The 17,301-nt window shown below is 46.3% G+C and overlaps 1 protein-coding gene across 1 annotated transcript in view; it reads left to right on the top strand.

Annotated features, from left to right (window-relative positions):
• The window catches only part of NID1 (nidogen 1), an 89,078-nt gene that overhangs the window by 64,264 nt on the left and 7,513 nt on the right, over positions 1–17,301 (top strand). Inside the window, exons 13-15 of the mRNA XM_017526593.2 lie at positions 8,492–8,719; positions 11,303–11,475; positions 15,137–15,263. Of these exons, the coding sequence (XP_017382082.2) occupies positions 8,492–8,719; positions 11,303–11,475; positions 15,137–15,263 (528 nt within the window). The remainder of the gene's footprint in view (positions 1–8,491; positions 8,720–11,302; positions 11,476–15,136; positions 15,264–17,301) is intronic.

Below are 17,301 nucleotides of genomic sequence, written 5' to 3'. Positions count from 1 at the left end.
CTGTTCACTGCAACATCCGCCTCCCGGGTTCTAGTGATTCTTGTGCCGCAGCCTCCTGAGTAGCTGGGATTACAGGTGTGTACCATCACATTTGGCTATCTTCATTGTTGTTGTCTGAGACAGGATCTCACTCTGTTGCCCAGGCTGGAGTGCACTGGCGCCATCTTAGCTCACTGCAGCCTCTGCCTCCCGGGTTCAAGCAATCCTCCTGCCTCAGCCTCCTGAGTAGCTGAGATTACAGGCGTGTGCCACTGCACCTAGCTAATGTTTGTATTTTTAGTAGATACAGTATTTCACCATGTTAGCCAGGCAGGCCTCGAACTCCTTGCCTCCCGTGATCTGCCTGCCTCAGCTTCCCAGAGTGCTGTGATTACGGGTGTGAGCCACTGCGCCTGGCCTGATTTATCGTCTTTTGTGTCAGCCAAGCCTTTGACCAAGGCAGGTGTGGTGTTGTTCCCCTCTGTCCCATAGCAGCCAGTCCAGACCATGGCCAGCTGCTTCTCCCACTGTGTGCCGCTGGTCAGGGCCCTCACCTTTCTCACTAGACTTACAATCAAGGACTGCAGGGCGCCTGGCTGGTGGCAGCTTTCACTAAATGCATATAACACTAGTGAGTAAGTGATTCACGTGTCCGTGGGGCTCTTGACCTGAAGAGTATGATGAATACAGTGTTTTAAAAGCCTACGGGGGTAGAATTTCAGGAGAGGAAGGGAGCCGGGAGCCAGGGGCCACTCCAGGAAACAAGTGGGACGAATCTCAGCAGTGCAGTTTCACACCGCACAGAAGGGACTTCACACAGACAAGTGCAAGTTCTCTTCCATGCCGTTTTCCGACCTTTCTGTTTTCCCTTCTTTGTCTGCCTTTTCCTAACTACGAGTTCAGTGCCCCGCCCTGGGGGCTCGTCGTCTTTTCCAGCCCTGTGAGGACGGGTGTAAATGTTGGGAAGGGACATGAAGAGAGCGAATGAGTAAAGAAAGCTGTCGTCATCGTTCTTGTTATTGCTATCACTGTGATTGGTGGTGCTCTTCTTGGTAGGGCCCTGGGAACATTAGAATAAGACCATGTCACATGGACATCATCCCCCTGACTTGTAAATTCGCATTCTTGGAAATGTGGCAGTCTTGCTTGGACTAACAAGTGTCTATTTGGCAGCAAATGGGATGGGGCTATCAGCCAGCAAAATCTCAAAGCCAGCAGAGACCAGGGACTGTTCACTGCACCTGAGTGACCTTGTCCAGAGGTGTGTATCCTGGAAGTGCATGCTCAGAGCCTGTGTAGTAGGCCCTGGGAGTAGGTGGCCCCTGCAGCGGGGCGTGGACTCCGCGCACAAAGATGTTGAATAAACAGCGCCTTCCCGAACAATCTCCATTCTGAGTAACCCGTGAGTTCTGCCATGGTTGCGTGTCATCTCTTCCCAGAGAGGCTTGACGTCTGTGAGCACCTCCCCTCCTGCCACTCTGTTGAGTATACGGGAGGCTGCAATGGTCATTTATTTGAATGAACACAGTGAAACAAATTTAATCAAGTAAGGGAATGGAATACAAATCCAAGATCAAGAATATGCTTTCTTCTTACTTCTCCTTATCGCTAACCAAAAAGTATCTGAGAGAAGTCTCAATCAGTTTAACAGTTTATGTTGCCCAAGTTGAGGACATGCCTGTGACACAGCCTCAGGAGGTCCTGATGTCACGTGCCCAAAGTGGTCAGGCCACAACTTGGTTTTATGTGTCTTAGGAAGACATACAACATCAATCAGTATAGGTCAGATGTATATTGGCTTGGTCCAGAAAGGTGGGACAACGGGGAGCCAAGGGTAGGGTGGGGGCTTCCAGGTCATAGATAGATTAAAAGATGTTCTGACTGGCAATTGGTTGAGTTATTATCTAAAGACCTGGAGCCAATAGAAAGGATTGTCTGCGTTATGTATGAGAAGGGGTTGCAGAGACCAAGGTTTCATCATACAGATGAAGCCTCCAGGTAGCCGGCTTCAGAAAGAAGAGATTGTAGCTGTTTCTTACCAGACTTAAAGAGTCTGTTTTGTCAGGTTTTTGTTTTGTTTTGTTTTTTTTGTTTTGAGACAGAGTGTTGCTCTTTTGCCCAGGCTGGCATGTAGTGGCGTGATCTTGGCTCACTGCAACCTCCTCCTCCTGGGTTCAAGCAATTCTCGTGCCTCAGCCTCCCGAGTAGCTGGGATTATAGGTGCCTGCCATCATGCCTGGGTAATTTTTGTATTTTTAGTAGAGATGGGGTCTCACCATCTTGGCCAGGCTTGTCTCGAATTCCTGACCTCAAGTGATCTGTCTGCCTTGGCCTCCCAAAGTTCTGGGATTACAGGCGTGAGCCACCGCACCTGGCCTGTTCTTTCAGTCTTAAGATCCATGTTGGTGTGAATGGTAATGAAACATGCCCGACCTTCCCCTTCCCCTCATGGCCTGAAGTAGTTTCACAGGTTTACCTTGGAATGCCCTTGGCTGAGATGAAGGGTCCATTCAGATGGTTGGAGGACTTGGAATTTTATTTTTGGTTTATATTCTATTTCATTTTCCTCTCATTCTCTTTGTCCCCCCGCCTTGAGAAAAGTCACCCCAGACTTCCTGCCATTCCTCAGATAAGTATCAGGTCTTGAATGCTTTCTTCCCTAGCAATTCGAACTAGATGAGTAAGAAGAAGCTTGTCTGTGTCATCAGTTTATCAACCAGAAATATGCCCAGGAAATGTGTCTTTAGCATCCCCACTACCCCCACCCCATCTACCAACCTTTAATGGAAAGTTTCCCATGGGGGCCTAGGGGCCTCAGCAGGGGGGCTCTCCCTAGATCCCTGGCTGCTCCCACTGTCTGCTGTCCCAGGAAGTCCACCAAGGTCACAGCTTTCCATAAACACACTTGAGATTCTATTTCCTGAGTACAGTTGAGGCTTTCCCCTCCTTTTTACAAGGTCAAGATACAGTACTTCAAAGTTCCACTGTAAATTCTAGATCCCTCGAGATTTTATATGTTGGCCAAATACCTTGGGTTGTTTTCTTTTTGTGACGGAGTCTTGCACTGTCGCCTGGGCTGGAGAGCAGTGGTGAGATCTTGGCTCACGGCAACCTCCACCTCCCAGGTTCAAGCAGTTCTCCTGCCTCAGCCTCCTGAGTGGCTGGGACTACAGGCATCTGCCACCACGCCCAGCTAATTTTTTGTCTTTTTAGTAGAGATGGGGTTTCACTATGTTGGCCAGGATGGTCTCGAACTTCTGACCTTGTGAGTCGCCCGCCTCGGCCTCCCAAAGTGCTGGGATTACAGGCGTGAGCCACCGCGCCTGGCGGCCAAATACTTGTTAACACAACTCTGTCAACCACATAAAGTGGAACAACCCGTACTGCCTGAAAAGCTCTGTTTGGCTAACAGCACACAGAATACCAGTTTTGTTTTCTAACTAGAAAAGCACCACCATGTGCAGATAGGATTGGCAGGAAAATGGGTCTGTAGATGCACAGGTGATTTTGGTGAATGTGCTACAGTATTGTGTGTACATAGCTGTTGTCATAAGAGGTTCCATGTGTGGGAGCCGTCCTGAGCACTGGCAATGTGGATGCCAGATGCCAGAGAAACCCAGAGACCTAAGTTCTCATTTGAACTGAGCCAACAGCCAGTGCTGTGGCCTGCAGGAGTTTCAACTTTTTCTCATGTGGTGTAAAAACTGCAGCTGCTTATCATGTAGGATTGCAGTGAGAATCAAATGAAATGTATCTGTGAATGGAAAGAGCTTGTATGAAAACTCTCAAACCCTATGCCAATGTAAGATTTTGAGGAAGTAAACACGATTTACATTCAAGAATGAACAAAACCAGACTTTTTTTTTTTTTTGTTTTTTTTTTTTTTTTTTTTTTTTAGTTAGCCTCTGGGACAAAAGAAAAGCACATATGGTTTTCTCTCTCCAGGTTCAACAAACACTTTGCTGGCATGCTAACTGCTTCTCACCAAGGGAGCAACCACGTTAAGCATGCCAGCATGAGAACTGACAACACAGACAAAGGCAACACACTCATGGAATGTCACTGTGTGTGCCTTGTGGCGATCCAGTCGCAAATGAACATCTGGGGGCAAAGCTCCAAATGCCTCTGTGTGCTTGTCTTGTCACTGACTCCTCAAACAGTCCTGTGAGCTCTGTTATCACCGCCGTACCCATTCCACAGCTGCAGGAGGCACAGCTGAGTCTGTATCATTGACACGTGCAAGGTGCACCAGGAGTAACGGAACTGAGGCCAGGTGTGGTGGCTCATACCTGTAATCCCAGCACATTGGGAGGCAGAGGCGGATGGATCATCTGACGTCAGAGTTCAAGACCAACCTGGTCAACATAGTGAAACGCTCTCTCTACTAAAAAGATACAAAATTAGCTGGGCATGGTGGTGGGCACCTGTAGTCTCAGCTACTCAGGAGGCTGAGACAGGAGAATCGCTCGAACCCAGGAGGTGGAGGCTACAGTGAACTGCGTGCCCCTGCAGTCCAGCCTGGACAGAGCAAGACTCCGTCTCAAAAAAAAAAAAAAAAAGAAGTAGTAATGGAATTGAGAATCAAAAACATTCCCAGGTGCAAAATTCTGAGAAATATATAATATTCTAGTCTATGTGATTACAGTATAATTTTTGTTATTAACATTTTAGTATATATTAATGCACACATGTGAACATATATACAAATAAACACATATTACCCCTTAACATAATTAGTAATGCCTTAGAGCAAGGGTTGGCAACTACTTCCTGTAGGCCAAATCTGGCCCACTGCTTGTTTTTGTAAATGAAGTTTTATTGGAAACATGATTGCTTTCATGCTACAACCACAGAGTTGCATAGTTATGATGGAGACCTCATGGCCCGCAAAGCCGAAAATTCTTACTCTTTGCCTCTTAACAGAAAAAGTCAGTTGAGCCCTACCCTAGACCTATTCAACCACAATCTTCTACTCATCAAAAAAAGCACAGAAGAGGCTGGGTGCGGTGGCTCACAGCTGTAGTCCCAGCACTTTGGGAGGCCAAGGTAGGCAGACCACCTGAGGTCGGGAGTTCGAGACCAGCCTGACCAACAAGGTGAAACCCTATCTCTACTAAAAATACAAAATTAGCCAGGCATGGTGACAGGTGCCAGTAATCCCAGCTACTCAGGATGCTGAGGCAGGAGAATCACTTGGACCTGAGAGGCGGAGGTTGTAGTGAGCCAAGATCATGCCACTGCACTCCAGCCTGGGCAACAAGAGCAAAACTCCAACTCAAAAAAAAAAAAAAAAAAAAAAAAAGAAAAAGCACTCCAGCCTGGGCAACAAGAGCAAAACTCCAACTCAAAAAAAAAAAAAAAAAAAAAAAAAAAAAAAAAAAAAAAAAAAAAAAAAAAAAAAAAAAAAAAAAAGCACAGAAGACTAAGACAGGAAGATGACTAGAGCCCAGGAGTTGGAGACTAGCCTGGCCAACATAGCAAGACCCCGCCACTTAAAAAAATACATAAAGTGGCCAGGCGTAGTGGCTCACACCTGTAATCCCAGCATTTTGGGAGGTCACTTGAGCTCAGTAGTTTCAGACCAGTCTGGGCAACATGGTGAGACCCCATCTTTATTAAAAATACAAAAAATTAGCAAAGTGTGGCGATAAATACCTGTAGTTCCACCAAGTCAGGAAGCTGAGTGGAAGGATTGCTTGAGCCTGGGAGGTGACGAATCCAATGAGCTGAGATTACACCACTGCACTCCAGCCTGAGTGACAGAGTGAACTCCTGTCTCAAAAATAAAAAATAAAAAAATGCATGAACTGGACAGAATTAAAAAGAGAAATAAAAATTATATATCTTTTAGGAAAAGCACATGGGCATTCCTTGGCACTCCCTGCACTGTGGACGATCTCTTCTGTGTATCTGCTGTACCCTGGGCTTCTGTCAAGGCAGTCACTCACTAAATTGTAAATGTGTGTTTACTTGTTGGCTTCCCTCCAGACTGTGAGCTCCCTGAGGGCAGGCACTATGGGTTACTCCTGTGAGCATCCCCCAGCACAGTCAAGTAGGTACTTCTTGGTTTTTGGGGTTTTTGTTTTGTTTTGGGATAGGCTCTTGCTATGTCACCTGGGCTAGAGTGTAATAGTGTAAACATGGCTCACTGCAGCTTCAAACTCTTGGGCTCCAGAGATCCTCCTGCCTCAGCCTCCCAGGTAGCTGAGACCACAGGTGCATGCCACCACACTCAGCTAAGTTTTTGATTTTTTTGTAGAGATGGAGTCTTGCTGTGTTGCCCAGGCTGGTGTTGAACTCCTGGACTCTAGTGATCCTCCCTCCTTGGCCTCCCTAAGTGCTGGAATTACAGGTGTGAGCCACTGTGCCTGGCTGAGTAGATGCTTCTTGACTAAGGTGATTTTTAAGGGAGACAGACAAGGAACAACTCCTTAGATATAGGTGTGGTGTGGGCAAGCCCGGAGCACCCTGGCAGCTCACAGAGGGGACTGGACTCAGCCCTGGGGAGCAGAACAGGCTTCCTGAGGGAGCTAAGTGCTTAAGCCGATTTCTGAAGGATTAACCAGACAGGGAGAAGGAGAGGCAACAGACATGGATGAAGTATAGCTCTCAGCAGCCAGTGACGTGGGGATTGGACACTTCCTGTCAGTGTTTGGGCGTTTTGTGTGTTCGATACTGCAGAGGTTACAACTGCGGACTGGTGACTGAACTCTAACCAGTGTGGAACCGCTACAGCCTGGTGTGTTTGAAGTTGTTTATTCCAGGCCATAGCTGCTTATTAGCAATTCCATAGCTTTAGGATTGCAGTCGTCCCTCAGTATTCATGGGGCATTGGTTCCTGAAGATACAAATCCACAGGTACTCAAGTCCCTGATAGAAAATGGTGTAGTATTTGCGTATAACCTATGCACACCCTCCCATATACTTTAAATCATCTCTAGATTTTTTATACTCCCTAATACAATGTGAATGCCATGTAAAAAGTTGTTATATTGTATTGCTTAGGAAGTAATGGCAGAAAAGCAATCTGTACATGCTCGGTACAAATATAATCATCTTTTTTCCCCCCAAATATTTTCTATCTGTGGTTGGTTGAATCCACGAATGTGGAACCCGTGGATATGAATTGTTCACTGTATTTCCCTGTCTTAAGATCTGAGTTGTACAGTTTAAAGGTCAATTTTCAAGCCAAAAAGCAGGACATAATGAAAGGAAAACATACAAATGTTGGTAAACACACTTGGTGGTATCTGGTCCCTGAAATCTTTGGCGTTGACTTAATGTCTGTTATCAAGAAGCTGGAGATGCGAGCCTGGCCAACATGGTGAAACCCTGTCTCTACTAAAAATATATCGATCAGCCAGGTGTGGTGGTGCTTGCCTGTAATCCCAGCTACTCGGGAGCCTGCGGCAGGAGAATTGCTTGAACCTGGGAGGCATAGGTTGCAGTGAGTCGAGATTGTGCCACTGCACTTCAGCCTGGGCCACGGGGTGAGACTCCATCACACACACACAAAAAAGAAGAAGCTGGAGGTGACAAAAATGACACATTTAGAAAAAAAATCCTTCAGATAAAACCCAGTGATGTTCATCAATGGATAAGCAAAATATGATCTGTCCATACAACGCAATATTATTCAGCTGTGGATAGGAAGGAGGTTCTGATGCATGCTACCACTTGGATAACTGAGAACATTCTGCTAAGCGAAAGACGCCAGACACAAATGTCACAGGTTGTACGATTCTGCATATATGAAATATCCAGGATAGGTAAGTCCACAGAGAGACTGAAGATTGGTGGCTGCCAAGGGCTGGGAAGAAAGAGGAAGCAGGGATCAAGTAACTGCTTAATGCATACGGGCTTCCTTCCAGTTTGTGGCCACTCAGCATGGTGAATGCGCTAGATACCACTGAATTGTTTGCTTAAAAATGGTTCACTCGGAGGGGCGTGCTCACACCTGTAATCCCAGCACTTTGGGAGGCCGAGGTGGGCGGATCACCTGACACCAGAAGTTTGAGACCAGCCTGGCCAACGTGGTGAAACCCTGTCTCTACTGAAAATACAAAATTGGCCGGTCGCGGTGGCAAGTGCCTGTAATCCCAGCTACTCGGAAGGTTGAGGGAGGAGAATCACTTGAACCCGGGAGGTGGAGGCTGCAGTGAGCTGTGATCGTCCCAGTGCACTCCAGCCTGGGCAACAGGAGCAAAACTCCATCTCGAAAAAAAAAAAAAAATTCACTTGATGTTATGTCAAAGTGCTTCCATTCTTTTTGCCTCAATTTTAAAATAATGTTTTAGGAGTAAAAAGGAGATGTAAATATCATTTTGTTGACAGTTAAACCTTTTCAATAATAATGATGTTTTGCATTTTGAAAAACTGATGAAACAAAACCCAGTGATGCGCAGGAAGGCCTAGTGGTTCTGAGCGAGCTGCGGGGACTCCTGCAGCCCCGCCAGGGCGCACGGACGGATGACGCACCTGACCGCTTTCTTCTTGCCTGTTTCTCTGACAGAGGTGGAGAAGACCCGGTGCCAGCATGAGCGAGAACACATTCTCGGCGCAGCGGGGGCGGCCGACCCACAGCGACCCATTCCTCTGGGACTGTTCGTTCCTGAGTGCGATGAGCACGGGCACTACGCACCCACCCAGTGCCACGGCAGCACCGGCTACTGCTGGTGTGTGGATCGCGACGGCCGCGAGGTGGAGGGCACCAGGACCAGGCCCGGGATGACGCCCCCGTGTAAGTGGGTGCAGGCTGTGTGTGGACGTGGGCCTGAGAAGGACCTCGGGGAGCGGAATTGCTGAACACGCCCTTGGCTCTTCTGCTGGCCCTGAAGCTTGAGCGGCTCCATTGGCTCCAACCCCGCTTCCTCCCTCTGCACCCTCTCCCCTCTCCTCACCCGCCTCGCTCCTCCCGTCCTTCCTCTCCTCCTCATCCTCCCCGTCCTACCCTCTTTCTCTTTCCCCACCCCCCCACACACGTGTAGGGTGTAAATACCAGGGGGCCTGCCACAGCAGTCCCCTTAGTGGTAGCAGAGAGGCTGTGTGTGCTCCGGGTTCTCCAGAAGAACTCTCTGCCAAGGGAGGCCTGGTGGTGGAATGTTCCTGCGTGGAATGTTCCTGCGTGGAATGTTCCTGTGCTGGAATACGGCAGGGATGGTGGGGACCAACCTGAACCCTTCCCCAGGGCTGGGTCCCAGGTGGTGGGACCTGTGCGCACCCTTGCAACGCTTGCCTCCTTTAGTCGTGCCCTGGGGCCTTTAGTTACTTGGGTCGATTTTCCAATCCAAGGAGCAAACAGCCGCAAAGCTTTCTGCATGAGCTCGTTCTAAGACCGTCACCAGAGGCAGTGGGAAGCTGCCGTCCTGGGAGCCACGGGCCCTGTGTGAGGCCCAGCCTGGTGGCTGTGTGACTCTGGACAAACACCTTCCCTAGCCTCAGCGTCCTCGGCCTCCTCCTCAAACATGAGGCAAAATTACCCCAGGAATGATTCCCAGCTCTAAAATTCTGCTTCTGTTGCAAATGTAGAAATTGGTCATTGTCACAAATTACCAAAAAAGAATGTAATGAATCTTTGAATCTCCACTCATAATTTAACTAATAATCATAGATTGATCTCTTATCAAATATTTCCCCAAACCTGCTAAGAAACAGTAAAACAATTACAAACTTCACTCACTCACGCAGCCCCCATTTACTGAGGGGCCAGTGCTGTGGTCGGTACTAGGACATCAAGAGGAAAGTCACAATTCTGGGCCCCCAAGCACCAGAAAGGACGGTGAATAAACAGGAACAGTGTAGGGAGGTGAGTGTTAGCAGACAGCGGACAGGGGCCAGGGAGCCGGGGAGGAATCCTGGCTTGTGTGGGGCGGTGGGCTCATGGGTGAGGCTTTCCAGAAGCAACACCATGTGAGCCACGTTTCTAAACCTGCGTATTGGTCATGAGGGCAACGAGGAGCCTCGGATGGGTTTGGAGCAGGTGCCCACGTGAAGCAGGTTTTAGTTCTAGAATATCACTGGCTTGGGGGGTGGAAGCGGAGATGCAGGCATGACAGTCCCTGGCAGGGGGAGGTGAAGGCGGTTGCTGTACTTACGATGAATCCAGGTGAGAAATGGATGGATTTTAGAGTTATGAAAGAGGTTGAGTCACCGATTGGGTGTAATAGGCAAGATAGACAAGGGAAAGTAACCTTGGGGACAACCTTGCCCAGCTCTCACTGTAGAGAGCAGGAGACCAGGCCTGGGAAGATCCGTGTCCTGTGCCCACAGAGAGTGAGTGGGCGGGGCCAGGACGGAGCCCGATCAGCCCTCCTGGCCCTCCTTACCCTGCAGCACAGCTGTCTGTCTCCTCCTGGGTTGTGTCTTACCAAGTGGATCAAGGAGCCGGGCCAGGGGTCAAGATCAGCAGATAGGAAGGCAAGCCTGATTCCAAGGGAAAAGGAGCCCCTGGCCATCATTTTTTCTTGAAAGCCCACAAGCATCATGCTCTTGCTTGTCAGGCCCCGGCCTGTCCCATCCCTGTGGCACTGGGACAGGGTGCACTGTATGAGGCAAACTTATTTTATGGCTCCTGCAGCATGAGAAAGCCCCACAGCTTGCACTACGGCATGGCTCCCTGTGGATGCTGTGTGTGTTGTGCTACCACTGGTGCTGGTGCTGCTCTTACTTGGTTCATCCCTCTCATGCCAGTGCACAAGGCAGAGCATGAGTAGCCAAGCTTTTCTATTAAGAGGGAGGCTAGCTGGCATGGTGGCTCACACCTGTAATCCTAACACTTTGGGAGACGTAGGTGGGCAGATCCCTTGAGGTCAGGAGTTTGAGACAAGCCTAGCCAACGTAGTGAAATGCTGTCTCTACTAAAAATACAAAAATTAAGTGGGTATGGTGGCGCATGCCTGTAATCCCAGCTACTCAGGAGGCTGAGGCACAAGAATTGCTTGAACCAGGTGGGCAGAGGTTGCAGTGAGCCGGGATCACGTCCATCCAGCCTGGGCAACAGAGCAAGACTCCGTCTCAAAAAAAAAAAAAAAAAAAAGAAAAAGAAGAGAAAAGAGGGAGGCCAAGCCTTTTTTTTTTCACATGACCTTTAATGCTCTGCATTACCTTCATCAGTGCCCTTTGAATGACTGAGGGCTTTCTACTTCTGGTGCTTTCAGATATAAAATGGGCGTTGTGTGGCTGTGGCAGTTTGTGGTGCCATGAAGGTGATGTGAGCTGATATGTAGGTGTGTGTATGTGTGTGCATGTATGTGGGTGTGCGTGTGTGCATCTATGTGTTCCTGGTGCACATGGACCTTGCTCACTGACCCCTTCTGCCATGCAGGTCTGAGTACAGTGGCTCCCCCGATTCACCAAGGGCCCGCAGTGCCGACTGCCGTGATCCCCTTGCCCCCCGGCACACATTTACTCTTTGCCCAGACTGGGAAGATTGAGCGCCTACCCCTGGAGGGAAATACCATGAGGAAGACAGAGGCGAAGGCGCTCCTTCATGTCCCGGTGAGTGCTGGCTGATTGTACGTGGTGGCAGCTCCTGCTTCAGGGACCTGGAGAAACAAGCAGGACGAGGTCAGACCAGGACTCCAGGCTCAACCCTGGAACCATGGGCGCTCACTCATTCCATGTGATCCCAGGTGACCATGTCTAGATGGGGGCCACTGTACTGCTGAGCTGCCTCGGAGGCTCACAGTAAGATGGGCACAGATGTGGCTGGGATTACAGGCGCCCACCACCATGCCCAGCTCCTTTTTGTATTTTTAGTAGAAATGGGGTTTCACCATGTTGGCCAGGCTGGTCTCGAACTCCTCACCTTGGGTGATCCACCCGCCTCAGCCTCCCAAAGTGCTGGGATTACAGGCATGAGCCACTGCGCCTGGCCACTGTTTTTGTTTTTTAATGATAGCCATTGTAACGGGTGTGAAGTGGTCTTGATTTGCATTTTCCTAATAATTTATAACATTGAACATCTTTTCATGTACTTATTGGTCACTTGTATATTTCTTTGGAGAAATGTCTACTTAAATCCTTTTGCCTATTTTTAGATCTGTTTTTTGGTTGTTGAGTTGTGGAAATTCTTTATACATTCTGGATATTAACCCTTTAAAAGATACGTGATTTGCATTATTTTCTCCCATTCCATAGGTTGTGTTTTCACTCTCTCAACTGTGTCCTATAATGCACAGAAATTTTTAATTTTGATGTAGTTCAATTTACCTATTTTTTTGTTGTTGTTGCCTATGCTTTTGGTGTCATATCCAATAAATCGTTGCCAAATCCAACGTGATAAGGTTTTCCCCCGGTTTTCTTCTGAGTTTTATAAGTGTGCTCTTACCTTTAGGTCTTGGATTCATTTTCAGTTAATTTTGAATGTGTTATGAGGTAAGAGTCGCTATCCTTTTGGACTTGACCCATTAAGGAGGAAGTATGTGCTCATCCTCTGATTTCCCAGTAAAAGATCATCCTGGCCCACCACTTCCTTGTGCAGAGAGCCTCCCTCTTGAGTCCTTCCCTGGCTTCGTAATGCCTGGTACTGTGTTCACGGCCAAGTACCCACTCCCAGGGTTTCTTGTAACTGAACAACTCAGTGTTTCCAGGCTACTGACAGAATCGAACCTCACCACATGCTGAGATCATACAGTCTGCCAGCTTCCTCCTGAGCTTCTCATGGGCAGCATCTAAAGAAAGGAACTCCTCACTGTCTGCTCAAGGGAAAAGTTTGTGCTTCTGTTTTGTTTTTAACTTTTTATTTTGAAATAATTAGGGCCACAGGAAGTTATAAAGGCATACAGAGAGGTTCTGTATACCTTTCACCTGGTTTCTCGCATTGGCTCAATTTTACAGAAGTATAAATGCCTATCGTTTTAAAATACTTTAATTTGTAAGAGACCTCAACAAGACTTTTCCAAATCAACCTCTGAGCAAGTGGCTTGTTTTGATTTTTTTTCTGGCTTTTTTTTTTTTTTTTTTTTTTTTTTTTTTTTTTTTTTTTTTTTTTTTGTTGCTTTGGATAATTTAAGTAACTTAGCGTTCTTTCTAGGTTGGAGTCTTGTCTAAATATCACCATAGTTCATCATACATAATGAGCACCAAGTAAATACTCATTAATGAATTACAGGCAGGTAATAGATTTGCCTCTTCTGAGGAGAGGTTGGCTTACTCAGAGCTAACTCTCAGTGGCTTTTCAAACTGAAGTATAGCACAGTAGATTTTCATGAAACTCAAATCACAAGTAAAATGCTACTCAATTTTGCTTCTTCCAGTCCTTTTTTGTTTCACTTTCTTAAGAACTGATGTGTGGAAAGGGACTCTGGGCGTGTTTGCTGAAGGAAATGTTCTCTTTCCTTAGTGCCGTGGAGAGCCAGAGAAGTTGTTGAGCATGGGATGCTTTAAAAGAGGAGGTGCCTATAGTTGGAGCCTGAGCATTTGGTTGTGATGGTTTAAGAGAGTGAATGCCTTAAAAGTGCACAGCATTGGCCAGGCGCAGTGGCTCACATCCGTAATCTCAGGACTTTGAAATGTCCACGCAAGTGGATTAATTGAGCTCAGGAGTTCAAGACCAGCCTGGGCAACATGGTGGAACCCCATCTGTACAAAAAACAGAAAAATTAATTGGGTGTGGTGGCACATACCTGTAGTCCCCAGCTACTCTGGAGGCTGGGAGGATTGTTTGTATTTAACCTAACTTATCCCGTCATTTACTTGGGTCTTTTGTCATTTCATGCTGCAATGTTTTGTAGCATTCAGTGTGGAATCTTGCATATTTAAAAATGTTTATCCTTATATATTTTCTGTTTTTTCGATGTTACCACAATTATTAAGGTTTATTTTTTATATTTTGCTAGTATATAGAAAAGTAATTTTATATTTATTTTGTTTCTTGCACCCTTGCTAGATTCACTTATCGATTATAGCAGTTTTTTAGATTCCCCATGACTTTCTATGTAAACAACCATATTATCTTAGAATAGAGTGATTTTACTTCTTTCATTTCAATATTCATGCTTTTTATTTCTTTTTCTTTATCACCTTCAGATAGGCAAAGATTTCTTAGTATTCAAAAAACATTAGCTATAAAAGGAAAAAACAATAAACTAGATTTACTAAACATTAAAAACTTTTGCTCTCCCAAACACTATTAGGAAAATGAGGCCGGGCGTGGTGGCTCACACCTGTAATCCAAGCACTTTGGAGGCCAAGATGGGCGGATCACCTGAGGTTGGGAGTTCAAGACCAGCCTGACCAACATGGTGAAACCCCGTCTTTTAAAAAGAAAAAGAATATGAAAGCACAAACTACATACTGAGAAGAAATAATATGTGGGTGCAGTGGCTAACGCCGGTATTACCAGCACTTTGGGAGGCTGAGTCAGATGGATTGCTTGAGCCAGGAGTTTGAGACCAGCGTGGGCAAGACAGTGAGACCCTGTTGCTACAAAAAGTTTTAAGAGTTAACTAGGCGTGGTGGCACATGCCTGCAGTCCCACCTACTCAAGGGTCTGAGGAAGAGGATCACTTGAGCCCAGGAGGCTGAGGCTGCAGTGAGCAGTAATCACGCCACTATACTTCAGCCTGGGCAAGAGACCGTGTCTCAAAAAATACATATTTATGCATACACACACACACACACACACACACACACATTCCTACACATATAGATGTGCATATATATGTATATGACAAGCATTTTGTCTGAAATATATGAACAACTCCTACAACTCAATAATTTTTTTTTTTTTGAGATGGAGTCTCGCTGTGTCACCCAGGCTGTAGTGCAATGGCACAGTCTTGGCTCACTGCAGCCTCCACCTACTGAGTTCAAGCAATTCTCCCTCAGCCCCCCGAGTAGCTGGAATTACAGGTGTGTGCCACCAAGCCCTGCTAATTTTTTGTATTTTTAGTAGAGATGGGGGTTTCACCATGTTGGCCAGGATGGTCTTGATTTCCTGACCTCATGATCCACCCACCTCGGCCTCCCAAACTACGGGAATTACAGGCATGAACCACCGTGCTCACCGCATAAAAATGTTTAAATGGACAAAAGACTTGACACTTCATTACAAAAGATATCCAAAAGCCTGTAAGCAGGTGAAAAAATTCTCGCGATCAGCAGTAACTCAGATGCCTGTAGATGGACCATTCTCACCACTGGTCTTCACTTCCAGGCTAAAGTCATCATTGGCCTGGCCTTTGACTGTGTAGACAGGATGGTTTACTGGACGGACATCAGTGAGCCTTCCATCGGGAGAGCTAGTCTACATGGCGGAGAGCCAACCATCATCATTAGACAAGGTAAGTGAGAAAACAGCATTTTCCCTTTTTGATTTTGCTTCTAGCAGCCCAGGTGGCCACTATGCCAGAAAAGCACAGCAAATTAAGCCCAGCTTTCACAAACGTTTCTCAGTCTTTTGTTGCATTACTATGATAAAGTACATGAAGGTCAGACACAGTCAACTCTTCGGTATTCAACCTCAATTCCTCTATTGAGGAAATTCCTCAATTAAGGATGCCAATTTCAACCAAGGATTCTGTGCATTTTTTTATGCCTACATTCAACCAATCAAGACTATTTTACATGGATATGATTTATCTAGTTCAAAGATCATTACAACAAAAATCCAAGGACCTCCAAAAATTTCACTGTGCTGAAATGGTCAAGTATTACATGTTGCTTAAGTCGGTGACTCATCAACCAACTTGAGAATATTTTTGCTCATTCAGCATTGTCATGCTGATGATATTTGTTCTGTGGAGTCATCTTGCGTTCTCTGCAAAATATTCACACCAAAGATACATCTTTAAAATAGAACAGCCTCATTTTGTATTTCTTTTCAATTGGCACTGAATGTACCTTTTTCTATTTTCAATGGAATGTTTCCCTAACAATTGATATTCTAGAAGGTTTCCTGTGCCTATGGAACAACCCCCCGAAGCATTTTTTTTCCCTTCTTTGTTGCCTTCACTAGAGATGATGCAGCAGGAATTAAGCTGAGGTTGAATTAACTATGTCTGGCTTTAGATATAGACCCTGAACCCTTTTCTGGAAGCCAACAGGCTATTTAAATCATGTCTGCCAGTTTTCATGCTTTGGTTTAGTGAAAAACAGTTTGAAAATGCCTCTCTGTCTGTGTTAAAAATGTTCCTTTATTATCTGCGATTTCATTTTAAAACCCAGTGGAAGAGGGGAATAGGTCATCGTTTGCTATTTCCTGTTGCTTTTGGAGCTCATAGTCATCCAAGAATTCTGTAAGCACAATAAGAAACATTCCAAGCAAAAGCCTACTTACTGTGAAAACACAGAATTAAACCAAAATGTGACCTCTGCAGAAGAAAGATCACTGGGAATAATTTTTTTTTTTTTTTAAGAGAGAAAAAAGTTAACTCCTTAGCGTGGTATAGGTTGGTGCTTTCCTAGTGAGTGAAAGTGAGTTAGGTATCACTTTATTTTCTTCCTTATTTCATAACAGCCCCGAACCCCAGGCTTTTCTTTCTTTTCTTGAGTTATAGTCCCAACCAAGTATCTTTAAAAAGCATCATATCTTTGACGAGCAGTAAGGAATCCTCCTTCCTCGGACTTCACATGGAAGGATAAGATTTTTCAGACTATTCCCTTGGAAGAGTAGCTTATGAAGAAGTATTTTGAGTTGAGGGAGAAGGGGATTGGTTGCTCTTGGGTTTCGGATCGGGACCAGGGCTGTTTCTAAGGAGACGACAGGCTTGGAGCTTCCTCCGGGCGCCTCACAAAAATACTCTCACACAGCAGCCTCTTCCCTCTGTTCTCTTTGTGTATGTCTGAGTGGCTCCTGTCTCTCATGCAGGATGAGAGAGCCAAGAGACAGGAGCTCCTTCCAAATATACTCCACAATGACTTATTCTGGTTCTATCTGAAAGCCAGAAGGGACGTTTGGAGGTCAGTCTCACTGTCCCTTTTCCTCCAGGGAATGTGGGAAATATTTTAATACTTTACAGATTTCTACTTTAGGTTTAGATAATAAAGACCTTGTTCAGGGAGGGTTTCTAATTCTCAATAAACTTCCTCTGGTGGGCTTTCTTTCTGGGGGATTGGATGTGGCCAGCATCCATGCTCACCATCATGGGAGGCCTCTGGTGAAGGCTGATGCAAAGGGAAATGAGGGTCTGCATTGCTTGTATATTGACAAAAGAACACAGTATTGGGGCCGAGTGTGGTGGCTGACACCTGTAACCCCAGCACTTTGGGAAGGCAAGGCAGGCAGATCACTTGAGGTCAGGAGTTCAAGACCAGCCTGGCTAACATGGTGAAACCCTGTCTCTACTAAAAATACAAAAATTAGCCGGGCATGGTAGCGCA

This window comes from Cebus imitator, unplaced genomic scaffold (genome assembly GCF_001604975.1).
Source record: "Cebus imitator isolate Cc_AM_T3 unplaced genomic scaffold, Cebus_imitator-1.0 Scaffold42, whole genome shotgun sequence".
Taxonomy (NCBI): domain Eukaryota; kingdom Metazoa; phylum Chordata; class Mammalia; order Primates; family Cebidae; genus Cebus; species Cebus imitator.
Note: the sequence above shows the minus strand (reverse complement) of the source record. Positions and strands in the feature narration are given on the sequence as shown.